Raw genomic sequence first — 20,143 nt, 5'->3', positions numbered from 1 at the left:
GGACCCCCAAAATGATATGTATTTGGCCACGGACCACCACGGGTCTCCTTTCTGACAGACACTAACCCTATCTCTTACCCTAACCTTAACCTCTATGGAAGTGTTGCCACTCCGACAATAAGAAGTCACTGTCGGAGTGGCGACATGTCGGAATGGAGAGAGCCCCCCACGGACCACCATCTCAAAATATTTAGTTCCAGGGACTCCCCCAGAAGCAAAATTTGAGTTACAAATGATCGCTTATAAAATACATATATTCAAAGATTTGCACACATTTTCATGACTTTTCAAAAATAGCAGATCTAGTGCCGCGCTGTGAGCTTGTATATCTGCTATTTTTCACTAGCTAAAGTATAAAATAATGAAGGCCCCTCCACCTTGGGCCCTAGTAACTCAGTCCCACTTTCCCCCCCTTTGTGACGCCCCTGTCCTCTGCCTCCCCCAGCGGACCTCCTGGTCTACATCAACGATGTGTGCGTGCTGGGGGTGACCCACAAGGAGGTGGTGGAGATGCTGAAGTCGGTGCCCGTGGGTCAGACGGTGGACGTGGAGGTCCGGCGAGGTTACCCCATGCTCTACAACCCCGACGGCTGCCCCAAGCGGCCCAACCCCGGGGACCCCCCGCTCCTACCCACCACCACGCAGCCGCAGTCCCTGAACGGACGGCGCTCTGCTCCCACTCTGCACACCCATCAGGTCTGGAAGAAAATACTTTTTTTTTTTTTGGGGGGGGGGGGGGGGGGCTTTTGCCTTTATTTGATAGGATAGTAGACTGACAGGAAATGGGGAGAGAGGGGCAATGGGGGAGAGAGGGGTTCCCAAACCTTTTTGTCTCAGGGCACCCCATAAATATTAATCCGAGGCACCCCTACATTATAATTTTCACTCCCAGCACCTTATATTTATACCATATCGTCGTTGTCGGGTGGAAACCTTGTATGTCCAAAACCGTTTGTTTTGTATTTATCATCTATGAAATGTACTAAACTAGTGAAAACAGCAGATCGACAAGCACACAACGCCTCACATCGCGAGGCGTTGTGTGCTTGTAGATCGGCTGTTTTCACTAGTTTTGTGCGACGGCCTTGTATGATGGAGCAGGGCTTTGCTTTGCGAAAGAACGTACAAATTTGAAACTTGGAGATACAAGGTTTCTGCCCGACAACGACGATATGATATGCTATGCTACAGAACAGAACCAAAGTAAAATTAGCTTGTCATGAATAGCCCATTTCACAGTTATTTTCAAAACACGTCAAAATGTATCCAAATGTACCGGTAAGCGAAATATAAGCTCTCTAAGTTTTGAGCTATATCTCAATTTCCAGGAATAGAAAGCCTGTTAGCTTGGATTCCCCATTCATTTGGATTTGATTTGATTGTCTCCACCAGCCGAAGGCATGGGGGAGAGTATGTTTTCCCCTCCGTCCGTCCGTGTGTCCGTCCGTGCGTGCGTCCGTCCGTCCGTGCGTCCTCGCAGTTTGTGAGCACCTAATCTCAGTCGCCGTTGGCACGGTCGCTGCCAAAGTCAACACACACATTCCCTGGATGCCAATCTAGAACCTCTGCCCTAAATTTTTCAAATGGGTTAGACAGTCATGTGATCGACACGGAAGTTTATAGGATTGAGCCGTTTTGAACAAAATGCCTCAAATCACAAACGCAAAGTGCAATTATCATGAAATCGCGTACACACGTTCCTACTAGGCCGAGGAAGAAATGCCACTTAAATCTTTTTAAATCAGCCTCATGGTGGCGCTATAACAGGCCGATTTGTGGTTTTATCTATAACTCCACCGATCAGTTTCAAACTTTGTAAGCGCACTCCCTAGAGGCTAAGGATAAACCTTTGCCCTGCATTTTTCACATCAGCCTTTTATAGCGCCACCTTTGGGCTGACTTATGTAAAACACATTTTTGGATATTACTCCTTGAGATTTAATCCAAAAATTACGCAAATCGGTACACAGTATCTCTATAGTCATGTGATCAACTCCGATCCATCTGATATTTCATATTCCATCCTGATTGGCTAATATTAGCTTCCAAAGTTTGCAGGATTGCTCAGTTTTTGAACAAAATGCCTCAAATCATCAACGCAGCTTGCAATTACCGTGAAATTTGCCACACATATTCCCACTGGGTCAAGGAACAAATGCTACCTTTTTCACATTGGCCTGTTATAGCGCCACCAGCAGGTAGACTTTAGCAAAACACATTTTTGGAACACAGTGCTTCAAATCATGCATGCAGCGTCCGATTGCCATGAAAGATCTAAGGTGAAGAACATATGCCACCCTTTTTACATTGGCCTATTATACAGTAGCACCACCAGGACGCATGGCCTGGTGGAGACCTGTGCTCGGAAGAGCACTGCTTCTAGTTTGGATCTCTTTTAGCCCATCGGCTAATCCTGTCCAGTCCACATAAAAATATACGGTAACATCACAGAAAACAACAACTAAGTATTACAGCATAGGCATCAAATACACACACACACACACACACACACACACACACACACACACACACACACGCACGCACGCACGCACACACACACACACACACACACACACACACACACACACACACACACACACACACACACACACACACACACACGCACACATCTTGAAGACCATTCTTGCTGACTTGTTTCATCATCACCTTTATTTATACTCGAAGTACAGTTGAGGGCAAGCCCTCATTTTCAATGTAGCCGAGGTTACAATACAGAACAATAAAAAACACAATATTAAAACATTATAAATGAAACAGAGTAATTTACAAAAGAACAGAGCTAATAAATCAAGTGAAACATGTGCAATCATGATTGAAAGTGGTAAGGATCAGTCTTGCCAAGAGATGGCAGGGAGGACAGTTTTAAAGATTTTGCAAGTAAGTTCCAGGTTGTTGGGCCGCTGATGGAAAAAGCTGCCTCGCCCAGTAATGTGTGTGCTAGAGTAGCCTTCTGCAAAAGTTTAATGTGATCTCCGGTCTCCTCATTATCTCTTTGAGCTGTGTTGCTCCAGACTGCACAGCAATAGTTTATGTGACAATAGATTCGACTATGGGTTATTACTTTCAAAGTATCTTTAGATAGATGCCCTGCAATTCATCCAACCCAACTATTAGATCTGTTGTATGAGCTGTCCATGACAGATTGTTTTGTACTTTAACTCCCAATAATTTGACTTCTGAAACCACATTGATTTGCACCTCACCGTATGATAAATTCCGCGGCCCTATTCACCTTTTCCTCCTTCTTTTATTGCACATTGATGATGTCACTGTTAGACAGGTTTCTGAGCTGGCCGCAACCCCCCAAATAATCATATTTTAACTGGGGACCCCCCACCCTGACGGACATTAACACAATTAGTGCCTCTTAATCTGAAGGTTGCTTGGTGCCTCGGTGCCACGCAGTTTCCTCCATAGGCCGCCGCTATTATTTTGAAGGGCTGGAAGGGGGTTGTTTTTGTTTTTTTGGATTATCACTTGACGGCAACGATTACATCATCTAGTCACATGACAGTGTGGGACAAGAAGAGGAAGATGGCTGCGCCCTGCCTTGTGCCTTGTTTACATTTAGATCTGCTGCAAAATGTCTCAAAATGGCTATTTTGTTTAAATGAAGTTTCTTTATGGGCCTCTCCATTGACTTAACATTGAGGAGCTTCACTTCGCGTGCACGCCCAACGTGCGTTGTAAACAAATCGCCGACATTACCGATGCGGGCGGGACCGGAGCGACGTACAGTAAGTAATAATATCTTTACTGTATATACAGTAAGATTCACAGTCCTCACCGTCAACGGCGCCATGGTATTAACCCTTTCAATGACGGTGAGCGCCGTCAACAGCAGCAGAACAGTTAAGAGTTGAGGCATTACATTTTGTATAACACATTTCTATTGTGAAAATAGCAAATCTACATGCTCACAACGCAACACAAGGCGTTGTGACCATGTAGATCCGCTATTTTCACAATTTCTGCCTCTATTATTTGACAATTTGGCCAATGTTTAATTTGCCATTTTAGAGGTATTAAAAAGTCCCTCAAATGTCACTTTAGAAATGTGCAGATACCCTCTATACACTTAAACTATATATGTTTGTTTGTTTACTGCTGATGAGAAGACAATGTTGCACATTAAAGGACAACTTTGTTTTTTTACAGCAAGGGTTCATATTTTAGATTGTAAATAAAGAATATAAAAGATGAGTGTTAAAATTATTTCATTTACTTCTTTCTATTGTTTTAGAGATTCTTATTTCAGTGGTTGGGGGCATGCGTACAAGTGGCTAAATATGTCATTTTACACAGAATAAGCCCATTCCCAAGATACAACGCAACCTTTCATGGTTGGATGTGACTTATGGGGCTAGAAGTGTTACTGTAAATAGCAATAAAGAAACAGCTGGCTTATTGTGTCTAAAAATACATATTTAGCCACTTGTACGCATGCCCCCATGCGTACGCATGCCCCACATTTTAGCACGGTAAACGTAATAAAGCAATAGAACGAAGCAAATGAAAACATTTTAACACTCACTTTTTCTTTTCTCTAATTACAATCTAAAATATGAACCCTTGTTGTAAAAAAACTAAAGTTGTCCTTCTTGTGGTGGGGACCACCCAAATAATTTGGGGACCCCCCCTGGGGCCCGACCCACAGGTTGAGAACCACTGAAGTACAGTACTTGAGTCCATTTACTTAGCCTTCTCTCCACCGCTGCAGACCCAGTACCTTCACCTCAACGGGGTCCACGATGACCGGAGGTACGCGGAGGCGGGCATGGACCTGGACGCCAACGGGAACTCCCACCACCACCACCACCACCACCACACGCCTCCCAGGCTGCTCCCGTCGCACAGACGCTCCAGCGTGAGCCACGCCATGTCCTCCGGCCCCGTGCGGCCGCCCCGCTCCGTGAGGAGTCTGGCCAGGGCCAGGCTGCTGTCCCTCGACCCCACACAGGCCAGCCAGAGCGACAGCGAGGTGGTTTCCGCCATCGGATCGCACAGGTAAACACTAGGGACAGGACGATATGAACATTTCATATCACGATTATTGTGACCAAAGAAATGGTGTGGATAGAGCAGGTTTTTAAGGGAAACATGTATTATGGCTATAAATAAGTAAACACAGTGATTATCTGCCAAATACATGGACATTGTATATTGACAAACCTGCACCTTGACATGAACCCAGAGATTACACACATTTATTGATAGACCAGTGTAGCTATATGGAAAGGAAAAGTAATTAAACCCCTCCTTTTCATTTTTTCTTCTTAAAAATGCTAAATACAATGCACAAGTGGGTAGTATCGATACAATCGATTCTTTGCACTGCCGATTCGATACGATACAAAATAAAACGATATGATTCGATTTTAGCTGTTTTCATTTCGATATACTTCGATTTTTTAAGTTAAAAATTATATTTCGATACAGTTACTATATTGTTATACCCCTAACTTTTTACCAATAGAGGGTTTAAGTGGTACCGGATATGCAGCTCGGCAAATAAAAGGTGAATTGATCCCAGTGCATGACGGAGGACGATTTCACGATAAATTCAAATCTCCACGATACGATAATATCTCTTATCGTCCCATCCCTAGTAAAAACATATGTAAAATGACACTGACATCTTAGTCTGTCGTCATACATCTTCTTCCACAGTGGTGTAAAAAATAACGTGATGCAGAAAGAGTCTGTTACAAGTCAATTTCATGCATTAATAGTTTTACTTCATCGAGTCAAGTAGCCTAAGTATTGTATCAGCCCCAAATATACTTAAAGTACTAAAGTCAATTTATTTAAAATGTCCTAAATTTGTCACTTTTTCAAAACATATCCGATCTACCAGTGTATCCGGATCTCTTGTAGATCAGCTATTTTTGAATAGACAAGGTATAAAATAGGGCTTATTTTTTACTTGTGACTGACTCATTTGTTAGATTGATTTGATTTGATTTATTTACCACAAAGTAAAAAAAAAAGTGCCAGAACACGAAGGAGGCAAAAAGCCCAAAGGGCTTATAATACAAGGCCTCTACCTACAGTATGTATAACACAATAAAATACTAACAGCACATGATTTGTGTAAACAACAAAATATAAAATATATAATGTACAAATAACATGATTGATTGCAGTATAAAAAATACAAATCTAGAACGTGATTGAAAAACCTGATTAATCCATAGCAAGATTACCGAGATTACATCTTCACTCGTCCTCCTCTCCTCCCGAAGGGCGTCTCTGATCCGGAACCACAACAACAACTCCCTGACGCCCACTCACACGCTGCGCTACGGAACCTCCAAGTCCTCCGAGAGCGACATGTCCACCTGCACCGTGCCCGGAGCCAGACTCCCCATTCCTTATTCAGAGAGGAGGGCCAGGTAGGCATGGCACCATGATCACTAGAATCTTATCGTCGTTGTCGGGTGGAAACCTCGTATCTCCAAGTTTCAAGTGTGTATGTTCTTTCGCAAAGTAAAGCCCTGCTTCATCATACAAGGCCGTCGCACGAAAGCAGTGAAAACAGCTGATCTACAAGCTCACAATGTGCTTGTAGATCGGCTGTTTTCACTAGTTTAAAGGACAACTTTTTTTTTTTACAACAAGGGTTCATATTTTAGATTGTAATTAAAGAACATAAAAGATGAGTGTTAAAATTATTTCATTTACTTCTTTCTATTGTTTTAGAGATTCTTATTTCAGTGGTTGGGGGCATGCGTACAAGTGGCCAAATATGTCATTTTACACAGAATAAGCCCATTCCCAAGATACAACGCAACCTTTCATGGTTGGATGTGACTTATGGGGGCTAGAAGTGCTAGAAGTGTTACTAAATAGCAATAAAGAAACTGCTGGCTTATTTTGTCTAAAAAGACATATTTAGCCACTTGTACGCATGCCCCCATGCGTACGCATGCCCCACATTTTAGCACGGTAAACGCGATAAAACAATAGAACGAAGCAAATGAAAACATTTTAACACTCACTTTTTCTTTTCTCTAATTAAAATCTAAAATATGAACCCTTGTTGTAAAAAAAACAAAGTTGTCCTTTAAATACATTTTAAAATGAAAGATGCGAAACTAATGGTTTTTGGTTTCCACCCGACAACGACGTTACGCAAAAATAAATTTTTGCATGATCGTTTCCATTCATTCATATGAATTAGCTGTTAAAAAAACAGAAAATAGAAGCTCACAGCTTGTAGATCTATTTTGGACATAGTACTTTGTTTTCGGATTGTCAGTACTGGTCATTGTCAGTCATTTCTTTGTATATTTCAGTAACAGGCTTTGTATATTTCAGTAATAGGCTTTATATATTTACCGTAAGTTATTTGTCATATCTGCCATGAGCAATTGTTACTTACAGATTCTAAAAGTCAAACATCAATGTAACAGTTTGTTGTTTGTTTTTACCTTCCAATGTTCAATGCCAAAAAACACTTAAATCGTTAAATCGGCATTTATTTGTATGACAATCGATCATCAACTCAAAAACCTTTTTCAGGCCCTCGTCCTCGCCGGGGGGCCCGCGGAACGCCCACGTTCACGCTCGCTTCTACCGGCCGCACGGCTCGGCCTCCTACCTCAGGATGTCCCCGACCCCCCAGGACAGCCCCGCCCATCGCGGCTACAACGGCTTTGCAGGTAGTTAAATGTACTTCTTAAAATAAATTCACAAATGTCTCTTTATGACTAGTTGCGTTGGTTATTCTGTTATTAAATTACTTTAAACTAACTACAATGCAAATTAGAACAAAAATTATGGCTTTCACAAGGTATTATATTCTCCACAACACTTGTATTCCCCCTCCCCCCATCTTGACAAATGGTTTATTCCCTGGTTCAGTAGGTCAGCAGCACAGGTGCAATGTATTATTGTTAATTAGTAATTTTTTTCAAGTGTGGCAGTCAGTTGTTTACTTGTGCCTGCGGTAAAATAATCACAGGGGTTAAAGTTCTCAGTCCTGGGACTGATTTTAGGCGAAAATAATGAATGACAAAGTCGTCAAAATGCTAGTCAAGTTGTAATATATATAGACCTGAGTATTTGAATTGGCCAGACTATCACAGAATACGACATAACTTCAGAAGATACTTCGATAAAATGAAGCATGGATTGGCACACACACATATAGTGATAGTAAGAGAAAGTTAGCCGAGTGCTGGCCAAGGAGTCATTTTTACTGATAACTAATGGTTGGAATGGATTCAGCGGCCCCAAAATACCCTATTACGCACCTCATACGCTCATATTGGCAATTTTCTTTATTTTTCCCCCTTTAATCCCAGGCCCTCGGGATACCCCCAACTTTGATTGGCTCCCACAAAGTTTCTCAAGGGAGTAGTGATTGAAAAAGTTCAGAGGTGATAGTAGACACCTTTATGAACACATTTGTGAAGAAAGCTATTGGTAATGATTTAGTTCCCAGATTGGTTCAGCACTCGGCTAACTTTCCCTTACTATGAAGGCAGTTCAGAACTTCAGGGAAACACCCCAAATATTGGTGTGCGCTGCGCTCAAAAATCACATATTGGGACATGGTCTGAAAATAAATGTCAGTCTTGGGATTTGTTTTGGCTTTAACCCCTGTAATCATCATCATGCTTGTTGCTAAGGTATGGCAACATGACTGGTGTAAGACACCAGTCAAGTTGCCATACCTTAGCTTTTGCTGAACCGACCCCACTGCAGGCAGCAGCAGCGCCAGCCCCAGCAGCGTGCCGGCGTCCCCGGGCGGCATGAGCCTGAGCCTGGGCAGCGTCAGCGGGGGCGGCGGGGGGGAGCTGGTGCCCATCGCCCTGGCCCAGAGCGAGGCGGAGCGCGGCCTGGGCTTCAGCGTGAGCGCGGGGGGCCCGGGGGGCCAGATGACCGTGGTGAAGAGGGTCTGGGACCGGAGGCAGTGCAACGCGCTGCAGCCGGGGGACGCCATCGTCAAGATCAACGGGGCCGACGTGCAGAGCCTCACGTTCGCACAGGTAATTCATGACATGCCGTGTCACTTTATATTTGAACCACTTTAAGCATTATTTCGTCATTGTTTGGCCAAAACCTCTTAACTCCATTTTTGAGGTTTTTGATTTTTTTGGCATAAATCAGGGCTATTGAACACCCTTTACATCTGAGTGTTGGTAAAAATAATATTGAACCAATGGAAAGTGTTTGGGACAAAAAACTCCACACTTTCTGCCAAACCAGCTAACTCCACCCGATTGGCCCCCTCTTTTTTTCCTAAATATGTGCTCTTGAACACCTTTTACGTCTGTGTGTGGGTTAAAATAATATTGAACCAATGAAAAGTAGTAAAAAGCCCTTCGGTCAAAATCTCCTAACTCCACTTGAGCTCAAAATTTTGGAGTTAGGAGGTTTCGGCCCGACAGCAGAGATTTTATGCTTTAACAGCCACGCTTGTAGATCTGCTGTTTTTTTTTAATCGTGCAACATTTGTGCAACTCATTATATCTTTCACCCGATTCTATAAATGTCGTCTAAATCCTTCTTCTAAATCAGTGGTTTTCAAACTTTTTCAAATCAAGGACCCCCAAGATTACATGTATTTGGCCGCGGACCCCCATCTCAAAATATGTTGTTCCAGGGACCACCCAGAAGCAAATATTTGAGTTACAATGTTTTTAAAAAGATATATTCAAAGAAAAAAAAAATCAAGATTTTTCAAAAATAGCAGATATACAAGCTCACAGCGTGGCACCGAGCTATTCTTCAATAGCTAAAGCATTAAATAATTCTGGGCCTAAATGGGTTAACACTGTGTGAGAGGTTCTCAAAGTGCGGTCTAGGTAGCCTGGCATTGCCATGCTGATGACGTGGATTCACTCACACATCTGGGGACCCCCACAGGGGTCCCCAGCTAAATTCCTTGATAGTTAAAAACCAACTGGTCCGTGGCCGAATGAATACCAAACCGGGGGTACTTTTGAGAAGGTAACAGATGGATGGAAATGAGAGCGAGGGGAATTCATTGAATTGAAGAGGAGTGTAAATCAGTTTGTGGGAGATGAGGAAGTTATTAGGGGTGTAACGATATAGTAACTGAATCAAAAAATGTATTTTAATTTGCAATGATCTACTATCGTTTGCAAAAGCAAAATATCGTATCGTTTTGGCTTTGTATCGTATCGGTATCGTTTTAAAATGCGGTAATCGTTATTGAATCGTTTTTCAATGCAATTAATTGATTGTATGGAAACGGGCCCTCATTTATCAACGTGGTGCAGATCAAAATTTGGGTGTACACCGAAATTTAGGCAAGTCTCTGCATTTATGATTTCAACTTGACTTTGACTTTGGTCTAGGGTAGGATCAAATCTCACGTCAAGTCCTGAGGTGGTGTAGGAATCATCCTACACCACTTTGTTCCATTGTAGACGTGCGGAGCAGCATTGTCTAACTATTTGACAGGCAATGGACACATGTATCCACTCGAAAATGTATATCCAACACAATAATAAATAATCCTGTGAAAATACAACATTTTATAAAAGCATAGCCTATATAGCCGGCTACATCATGGACATTCACTCCGATTTTATTTCCAAGTTACAATGACAAGCATTAAGCAATTTAAATCTAGCGATATGGAAGAAATCTACTGTTAATTGCTTTAACAGTCTAAATCTTAAGATTGGAGATCTGGCTCAGAACAAGCACATAATTATACGAACGCATGCGAGAGCATTTTCGGGACCAGCGCAGCGCCGCTGTGAGTCGTGAGTCCTTTTAAATATGGATAAAACCGAAGGTCCAAACCTGGCTGTGCCCAGCCCAGCGCACGCACGCTGCGGATGATTTATTTGAGGGTCCACGGCCCACCGGGGAGAAGACCAGCCCGCGCAGGAACGGTACATGATTGCTAGTTCAAGCACTCAAACGCGCATTGCGCTCGTCGCCGAAATTGGGTTAAATTAATATCCAAAACGTAACCGTGGGGTCTCTCAATTTATATAGTAGCAACTGTACACTATGCTGGAGTTAATGATGAAACCCGACGTGGCGAGCCGTGAGATCATGGCCATGGGGAATTATGATTGCTTGTAACCAAATGAACGCGCTCTGTCTGTGCACGCACGGCACGGGTAGGTTTAAATTAATATATCCAAAAGTATTCATGGCAGTGACTTGTGTCATTCATGTCGGCTGCAGTGCTATAGCCTCCTTGTCAAAAATTGTACCGTTGGTTAATCCCACGTTTCCACTGTCAAAGACTGCTGTGTAAACCAAAATGCTGCTGTTCCAAGTAGCCTAGTTGCGTGTGTAGGTGTGTGCGTGCGTGCGTGCATGTGTGCGTGGTCTGTGTGGGACGCGGACATGGGAGTGAACTTGAAGCGTGGAGTAGGCTAAACTCTCTTCTATTGGCTTTCCTTTCGTTGTTAGGTCGTATTCGGGTTGTTCTGGTCGTAAAATCGGGGCGTTTCGAGAATAATTAAGGGCGTGTTATTTAAATTTCAGCCTGCGCATTTATCAACGCTGGGATCAAATGTACGCCAGGTGTGTCTGTTTAGGACGTTTTCGTAAATGCCACGCAAACGTTGCCATTGATAAATGAGGGCCTAAGTATTTGTATTTGTGCCTAGTATTTGTGCCTTGTATTTAGCAATGTTAAGAGGGAAAATGAAAAAGAGGGGTCTAATTACTTTTCCATTCCATATAGCTACTCTTGGTCTATAGATAAATGTGCGTAATCTCTGTGTTCATGTCAAGGTGCCAGGTGGGTTTGTCCATATGTGTTGAAATATAATGTCCATGTATTTGCTAGATAATCACAGCGTTTACTTCCATAATAATATATTTTTTAAGTGTTTTAAACAGATTTCATTTCTTTGCTAAATAGTTACTATATCGACTTTAAACCATTGAATCGAATCGTATCGTATCGCCATGAATGAACCATTATCATCCATGTATCGTATCGTCAACCATGTATCGTGATGCGTATCGTATCGCTGTTAAAATGTATCGTTATTCGTTACACCCCTAGTCAAGTTATCTCTCAAGCCAGACAACACTTCTACAATCTTGGAATTCTACTGAGAGTCTGTAATTAATTACGCCCCTTAAAAGTTCTGCTCTGCATCTGTTTGACATTTCCGTTCCCAAATATATATTAAAAAACATATTCGTTTTAAAAATATTTATTTTGTAATGTCTTTAAATTGTTTTTTTTATATATATATATTTGATATATTCTTTTATTTCCATTTCTGCTAAGCAGCAAGCTAAATAGGCTTCGATTAACTTGATATCCAGTAGGACTGCAAAGGTGAAATGGAAGTGGGGGGTGGCTTTTCAGCGCTCCTGATGTACAGACTATTTGGTGGAAGCATTTGAAAAAGGTGTCACTCAACAGTCTGTCTGTCCCAAGAGACTACTAGCCTTGAGAAAATGTCACGTCTGTATTCACAATGTGAAGGTTAGCTACTACAGTGTTATGTGCTGGCTGGGGCGTCGCACCAAATTCTGGGGCCTGGGTACAAGGATTCACTGCGGGCCCCCCATGAATGTTCTTCATAGGGGGAGGGGGTTTAACCCATTTGGACTGGGAACGCATTATTACGCATTATTTTATGCTTTAACTATTGAAAAAATAGCAGATATACAAGCTCACAGCGCGGCACCGAGTGCCGCGCTGCGAGCTTGTAGATCTGCTATTTTGGGAAAATCTTGAAAATTTGTCTTTAAATAGTCTTTGAATATTTCAAATCCTTCTAACCTTTTCATGTGAAGGACCCCCAAAATGATATTTATTTGGCCATTGAACCCCATCTCAAAGTATTTAGTTCCAGGGACGCCCCAGAAGCCAAATTTTTGTTACAAATGTTTGCTTAAAAAACACATATGTAACGGAGGTGAATCGGACCTCCCCGCCCGGGCTTCGAACCCGGGCCTCCCACTAAAGTCCAATATCTTAACCATCGCTCCAAAGGGACATCCCTATGGAATGAGGGAGATACTAGACTTTTGAGGCTTCAAGGCTGGGGCTGCGACTCTCTCCGCCACACATATATTCAAAGATTTTCACGACTTTTCAAAAATAGCAGATCTACAAGCTCGCAGCGCGGCACTCTGTGCCGCGCTGTGAGCTTGTATATCTGCTATTTTTCACTAGCTAAAGTATAAAATAATGAAGGCCCTTCCACCTTGGGCCCTAGTAACTCAGTCCCACTTTCTCCCCCCATTGTGACGCCCCTGTGTGCTGGTTGTGCTTCCAGGTTCAAAGGATACTGCAGGAACACACCAAACAGGGGGAGGTGGTCTTATTGGTGTACAGGGCAGGTAAGTGTATGATTGAGTGTAAATGCACTGACTCTCAGGGTGGGTCACAACAACAAGGATTCATTAAGCATAGTTTAGGGCTTACCAAGGATTTGTTGATCTAGGTTTTATTTTTGTTGCTTCACTCAATTGTAACTGTGGTTCTCAACCTTTTCTGGCCGCGACCCCCAAAATATTCATATTTTAACTGAGGAACCCCCCACCTGATAAGCACTAAGAGTTGAGGCATCACATTTTGTATAACACGGTTCTATTGTGAAAATAGCAGATCTACATGCTCACAACGCCTCGCGTTGCGAGGCGTTGTGAGCATGTAGATCGGCTATTTTCACAATTTCTGCCTCTAATATTTGACAATTTGGCCAATGTTTAATTTGTCATTTTAGAGGTGTTAAAAAGTCCTCAAATTGTCACTTTAGAAATGTGCACATACCCTCTATACACTTATACTTTATGTTGGTTTGTTTACTGTTGAGTGAGAAAACAATGTTGCACACCAAGTTAATCATCTGGAGACCCCCCAAAATAATTTGGGGACACCCCTGTGGGTTCCGACCCACAGGTTGAGAGCATACACTTTCAGACTTGAAACATCTTCATCAAAGCTCAACAGGGTTGAGATGGTCCCTTACTTTCCGTGGAGTAATTTTTTTGTTTTCTTCAACCAAATGTCTTAGGTTGAAGAAAAAATGTCATTTTGGAGATTTAAACCATCTCAGCTGCAAGTTGAAATTAAAATCTGAACAGGATTCAAATGTTATGATGAAAAGGATGCGTTAAATGTAAACCATTACTTTTAAACTAGGTGTAAAGTTTTGTGCAACTGGATTAATAGATAGACCTTGATTTGATTCAGATAAAGCTGAATCTATTTTGGTACAACCCACCTCAGAGTCAAAGATATAAAAGTCATAGATCATTCATAAGCAGATCTACTTAAGTGTACCAGCAAAGCAGGTGACTTTGCTTTGGTGGGGTAATCGATGATGCTTATTTCCCTGAATACCACAACCCATTGGGGTCTCAAAGTCTTATTCATCAAAAAAAAGGCAAGCTTGTTGAAAAAAGCTTGAAAGATTTGGAATTATTTAGAAAACTTTTAAAACAAATCTTCTTTGGTGGTGAATAGTTCACCACCAAAATGACTTTTTTCCCCCATTGAATACTCATGCCATGGAGACTTGAGTTCAATAATATTTATTTGTATTTGTCGCAAAACAAAACATTTAAAATAGCACATTTATTGTGATCAAATTATTGTTTAAGGAATGCAACAAAAAACTATTATTTAACTCAAGTCTCCATGGCGTGAACTACTCCTTTAAGGGGCCCCTAGCACAACACATTTTCAAATGGGGGTCCATGGCCAAATACATATCAATTTAGGGGTCCTTGGCATGACATGGTTTGAGCATCACTGCCATAAAGAACACATTGATTACTTTGTATTTCACATGGAAGCACAACATTGACACAAGAGAACCTTTAACACCTTCCAAGCCCCGGCAGAACCCCCTGAACCCCGGTACTGCCGTGCAATCAGCGTTTTATTTACAAACATGTTTTAAAAAACAAACACACCAAATGTTAAACAACGCGCGCGGGTCGTTCAGTGCAAGCCAGCAGGACGTGCACACACTACGTGTTTGGGCGGCCACTTACTTAGAAGCTGCTGCTGGCTGTATTTCTGCCGTTCATTTGCATGGAGCGAGATGGGGTAATCCGCGAGAAAAAACAGCGTTCGAAAGTACATTACGTCCTCGTCGCACGCACATCGATCTAATTCCATGTATTCCACTCATTCCGAAGCCTTGATTTCGCCTGTCGTCTGGTCGAAAAAGACGAGGGGATGGGCTTAGCCAGGCTGCCGCACACACAAAGGAAAGGAACGTAATGGCCGCTCGTGGAGCCAGTGGCAGAGCCAGCCGATGACATCATCACGTTTCTGACGTGATCCTATTGCACAACGTCTCTTAAAGAGACAGAGCACGACCTGCGACTGTATTTTTCAAAAAAATATGATTAATTTCATAAATTACGGGAAAGTACGGGAAAGTGCGGACGGCTAATTGGATTAACAGTAATCCAGGTTTACAGTGAAAATTCAAACCAAGATTAAAAGGATGGTTTAAAACTAAACCTGATTAATGAAAACTAGATTTAAGGTTTGGTGTAGAGCTTAAAAGTTCAGCCCGAGCCTGACGGGACCCGACGGGTCGGCGCGGCGCGGGCTGGGCCGGGCTCAATTTGTCACGTATATGTCGGGCTTTGGGTCGGGTCGGTCTTTTATAATCCGGTAGGCAAGCGCAGCACGGTAACGTGATGTCTCTGTGACTGTGTAAACTGCGCTGCACCGCTGCGGCGCAACTTGACACAGTTGAGCGTGTGTGACTGTATGTGCGCTGCTGCGCAACGTTCAGACAGTTGAGCAACGTTCAGTTGAGAGTGTGCTCCCGTGTGTGTGTGTGTGTGTGTGTGTGTGTGTGTGTGTGTGTGTGTGGCGGTGGCTGCTTGGCCAGTGGGTGCTTCTCGCTGTGGCAGAGCGGAGCGGAGGAGATCGTTGAAACCATTCACAGACACTTTTGGATTTCCTATAATATTATAGACGTAGTGTGAATGTTGTAGCTATAATAGCCTGTACGCCTGCTTCCTGATTTAGCGACGGCCGTCAGCTGTGTTTTCCATTGAGGCTCCGATGTTTTTTTTTCTTCCATAATTAGGACGGTGCTTGCTACAATGTCTTTTATATATATACAGACAGTTGGAAAATGGTAGAATGACACTGTTCTTAAAGAATCACCAATATTGAATGAGGAAAAAAAGGATGCTGCCGTCTGCATCATATAAGCTTGTTGTTTAGAATGTCGGTCTTCGGGCTGGGCCGGTCTCCAATTGTCAATTATGTATCGGGCTTGGGCTCGGTCCGGGCTGAAATTCTGTCGGGCTGGGTTGGGCCGGGCTCACTATTTTAGGCCCGATTTAAGCTCTAGTTTGGTGCAAGCTGATTAAAAGATAAACCTTGATTTAAACCAGTTTAAGGCTTAAACCGTGTTGGTGCAAGCCGCCCCTAGATCAACAAACCCTTGATTAACCCTAAACTAAGATTTATTTAATCCCTTTTGGTGCAAACCGCCCTAAATCTACAGTTGATTTAGTCGACTAAAATGTATTTTGGCAGGCCTTGATGGCATCGTAATGACTGATTTTACACTTGGTTGCTGCGACGCGTTGTGAGCTTGTAGATCTGCTATTTTCAGCACGCAACACTGGAGAGCAACCAAACATAAAATGACTCTCTTCTCCACCAGTCCCTCCCCAACATTTTAGTCTAGTTTTTATTTTGTTGACGAAATTGTCAATATATTTAGTCTTAGTTTTAGTCATCATAGCTTAGTTTTTATTTAGTTTTTATTTAGTTTTCGTCAGTGAAAAAAACACAGTCGACAAACATTCTTCGTCATAGTTTTAGTCGACGAAATCAACACTGGTGGGAGTCTTACTGGTTTTAATCTGTTATATGTATCACCAGGCAACCGTCAGTCTTCTGTCTCCCCCAACGCTGGACGGAGGCTGCCCCCGCCTCTCCTGCGGCCGCCTCCTCCACCCGGGGACCGCGGCCCCTCTCCGGGGGCCCCGGAGGCCCTGCTGCTGCCCCTGCCCCGGACCTCCATCAGCACGCCCCCATCCCCAGCGCTGGTGCGCTCCTCGCTGGTGCAGAGCACCAGCTTCCTGGAGTCCATCCCCGTCACCCTGACCATGGAGCCTAAAGACTGGATCAACCTGGGCCTGGAGGACGAGGGGGAGGGCGTAGCCCCCGCAGAGGCAGGGCCCGAAAGGTAGGCTTGTCACGATATACAGTATATATATATCCACCTGTTTCCGCAGGAGTTTACTGGAGATTATTTGGACCACACTTCCGGTTTAACAGCAGACATACCGGTACAAGCTCACGTCGCGTCGCAGATGCAGCCCGTTGTGAGCTTGTAAATCACACTCGGCTGCGGCGCCGGAAGCTCGGTACAGCGTCTGCGCAATGCTCTATGGGGCGTTGGAAACCCGTGGATATATATTGTCGTTGTCGGGTGAAAACCTTGTATGTCGAAAACCGTTTGTTTTGCATTTATCATATTTTATAAAGAATGAAGAAAAATGTACTAGTGAAAACAGGCGATCTACAAGCACACAACGCCTCTGTGCTTGTAGATCTGCTGTTTTCACTACTTTTGTGCGACGGCCTTGTGTGATGAAGCAGGGCTTTACTTTGCGAAAGAACGTACACGTTTGAAACTTGGAGATACGAGGTTTCCACCCGACAACAACAATATATATATATATATAATATATTATCCCACGATTTTGCAACCCATTTTTTACCCAGTGCCAATTATCTAATGTAATCCTGGGTGCTACACTCCCTGGACTGCCTCATGCTTCCTTCTATGCATGAGGAGTACAAGCCACTTCTTTTCACCTGACAGGGAGTTTACCCGGCTGGACTATTCCATCCAGTTCCTTTCCCCTCAATCAGACAAACGCAATTATTTTTGCATATTAATCGTTTCCATTTATCTGTATGAATGTATCCGTTGAAAAATAAAATAAGAATAGTAGATCTTGCAATTTTTTTAAAGCATAAAAGTATTAACTCATACAGGGCCAGATTTCCAAAATATGAATATGAATGTGCGCTTATAACGCCAGGAAATAGCTATTTTGTATCCCCCCAGACCACCTTAACCAGACCACCTTAACGAATGCACGTTCACCATACCATACCACCAGATGACCACTAGAGACCACCATACACCATACACTGACATGGTCCCATGTTAAGCCTGTTTAAATCCACATAACAGGATGAGACGCTGACTTGGTCCTCATTGACTTAACATGGACGGGCCGCCGGTCACCATTTCAGCTCAATACTGTTCAATTCGTGCTTGATCGTCTCAAACCACCATTGGTATGGGCATCGGGACGTATATAGATGCCACACAGAAAGTTTCAGAATCAAAATCCGACCTAGTGAAGCTACGTGAGGGTCGGATGGTTGCATTGAGGCTAACGCTAGCAGAGGCCTGTTGTCAACAGGAAGCCCTGGTTTAAAGGTGACGTCATAATCGTATCCTTTTTTTTCACGGTTTACGTGTGGACATTAGCTGAGGTAAGCTAACCATTTCGCTCCGTCTATAAACACATATTAAAAGCTTAAACAATGCTTTTATATAAAAGTCGCTCCGAGTCGCTCGGCACCAAACGCCATAGTGAACTAGTCGCTCGTAAAGTCGCCCGGCGCTAACTGAGTTAAATGCATAGCCTGTTTTGGCCATAGTACATTATTTATTTTGATTATTGGTGCTGGTCATTGTCAGGGTAAATATATATTTAAGTTAGTATTAACCAAATGTTTATTTTGATTCATACTGTTTGGTCGATTGTTCAATGCCAAAGACACAATTAAATCATTAATTGCGATTATTATTTATTTATATGACAATAATATAGTCAACTAAAATGTCATGAACAACCCTACCGACAGGCCGGGCGGAGAACAGAGTCGGCCGCACCGAGGGTTCGAGGTGGAGCTCAGGAGGAAGCCAGGAGAGGGGTTCGGGTTCGTCATCGCCTCTCAGGATGTGGAGAACGGCAAAGGTGAGACTGAGCCATATCTGTCTGGTGACTAATTATCTCATGGTGTGATCAGCAGCAGTAGATCAGGGTTGATGTTTGAGGTTCAGGAGATACAGTACAGTTAAAACATTAACCCACATACTGTATCTACAAGCTCACACCGATTCACAGCACAACGCGTTGAGATTGTAGGTGTGCTATTGTGGGAGTAGTCGGCAGATATCTTAACGCTTCCAGTGCCAGCCCCTAGAGGGCACCAAAGAATGCCAGGGTTTGTCCCATAGGCAAGCGCATTAGCATCCGGGGACTCACGTTGCAGTGACGCGCGTGCTCACGTTCGTGCACGTCATGGAAAGGTCCCGGATGAAAATGGCTACAGAATAGCTATTAGCATTTTCTCATTTTAAAGATCATTTTTCGGTGATTTCGCCGTAAATAAACCTCGCGCCGCCTCCCTAAAAACACAATCCAGAGATATGGACCTTCAAAGATGTGGTTTTTCATTCGGCGGCGATTCGCGGCGACGTTACTCGCTAGCGGCCGGCCGGGGGGAGGCCGGATCTCGGCCACTGGATTGAAAATTTAGGCCCAGGCTTCAGATGGCCTTGGATCATTTTATTCATTTCATTAAAAAAGCCGAACCTGTTCGGGATAGGCACACTGGACTACGTTCCGGAAGCGGCGCTGAACATTCGGTGAACATTGGGGGGCTCAAAAATTTATTTTAAGCCATTTTTAATGGAATATATCGTCGGACCATGTAAAATGGCTCGCTGGCTAGCGTAGAACGAGCCAGGACCACCCACGGCTCTACAAGCAGCTCAGGGTAAAATAAAATAAAAAAATTGTATTGGATTGAAATAAAGCCGAACATGTTCGGGATAGGCACTGTATGTGTTAAGAAGTCCTGGAATAAATTCCTTACCAATGTGTTTGTAAAGGTATCTAGTAACACATCTCACAAAGACTGAAATTCCGTTTCCCTAGGAGAATCCGTGACAGCTGCTGAAAGCTGGTGTCCCATTAAATTAACTATAGCCTACAGGATAAAACACACCAAAATAAATATGCTTTAACTAGCATGTGAGGGGTCAAACTAGGGGTTTTTCATGATTCTGAATCCATTGCAAGCATTTGTTTTGCACGAAAAACATTCCTTGGGCTAAAAAACCCCCATAAAACT

The 20,143-nt window shown here is 43.2% G+C and overlaps 1 protein-coding gene across 1 annotated transcript in view; it reads left to right on the top strand.

The window, feature by feature from the left end:
• The window catches only part of magixb (MAGI family member, X-linked b), a gene marked incomplete at both ends in the record, with an annotated part of 157,562 nt that overhangs the window by 102,844 nt on the left and 34,575 nt on the right, over positions 1-20,143 (top strand). Inside the window, 8 exons of the mRNA XM_080732953.1 lie at positions 446-696; positions 4,742-5,028; positions 6,267-6,416; positions 7,546-7,685; positions 8,734-9,017; positions 13,266-13,329; positions 16,859-17,165; positions 18,869-18,981. Coding sequence (XP_080589079.1) covers positions 446-696; positions 4,742-5,028; positions 6,267-6,416; positions 7,546-7,685; positions 8,734-9,017; positions 13,266-13,329; positions 16,859-17,165; positions 18,869-18,981 — 1,596 coding nt within the window. The remainder of the gene's footprint in view (positions 1-445; positions 697-4,741; positions 5,029-6,266; positions 6,417-7,545; positions 7,686-8,733; positions 9,018-13,265; positions 13,330-16,858; positions 17,166-18,868; positions 18,982-20,143) is intronic.

This window comes from Nannobrachium achirus (genome assembly GCF_963921795.1).
Source record: "Nannobrachium achirus genome assembly, chromosome: 9".
Classification (NCBI taxonomy): Eukaryota; Metazoa; Chordata; class Actinopteri; order Myctophiformes; family Myctophidae; genus Nannobrachium; species Nannobrachium achirus.
This window is presented reverse-complemented; position numbering and strand designations above follow the sequence as displayed.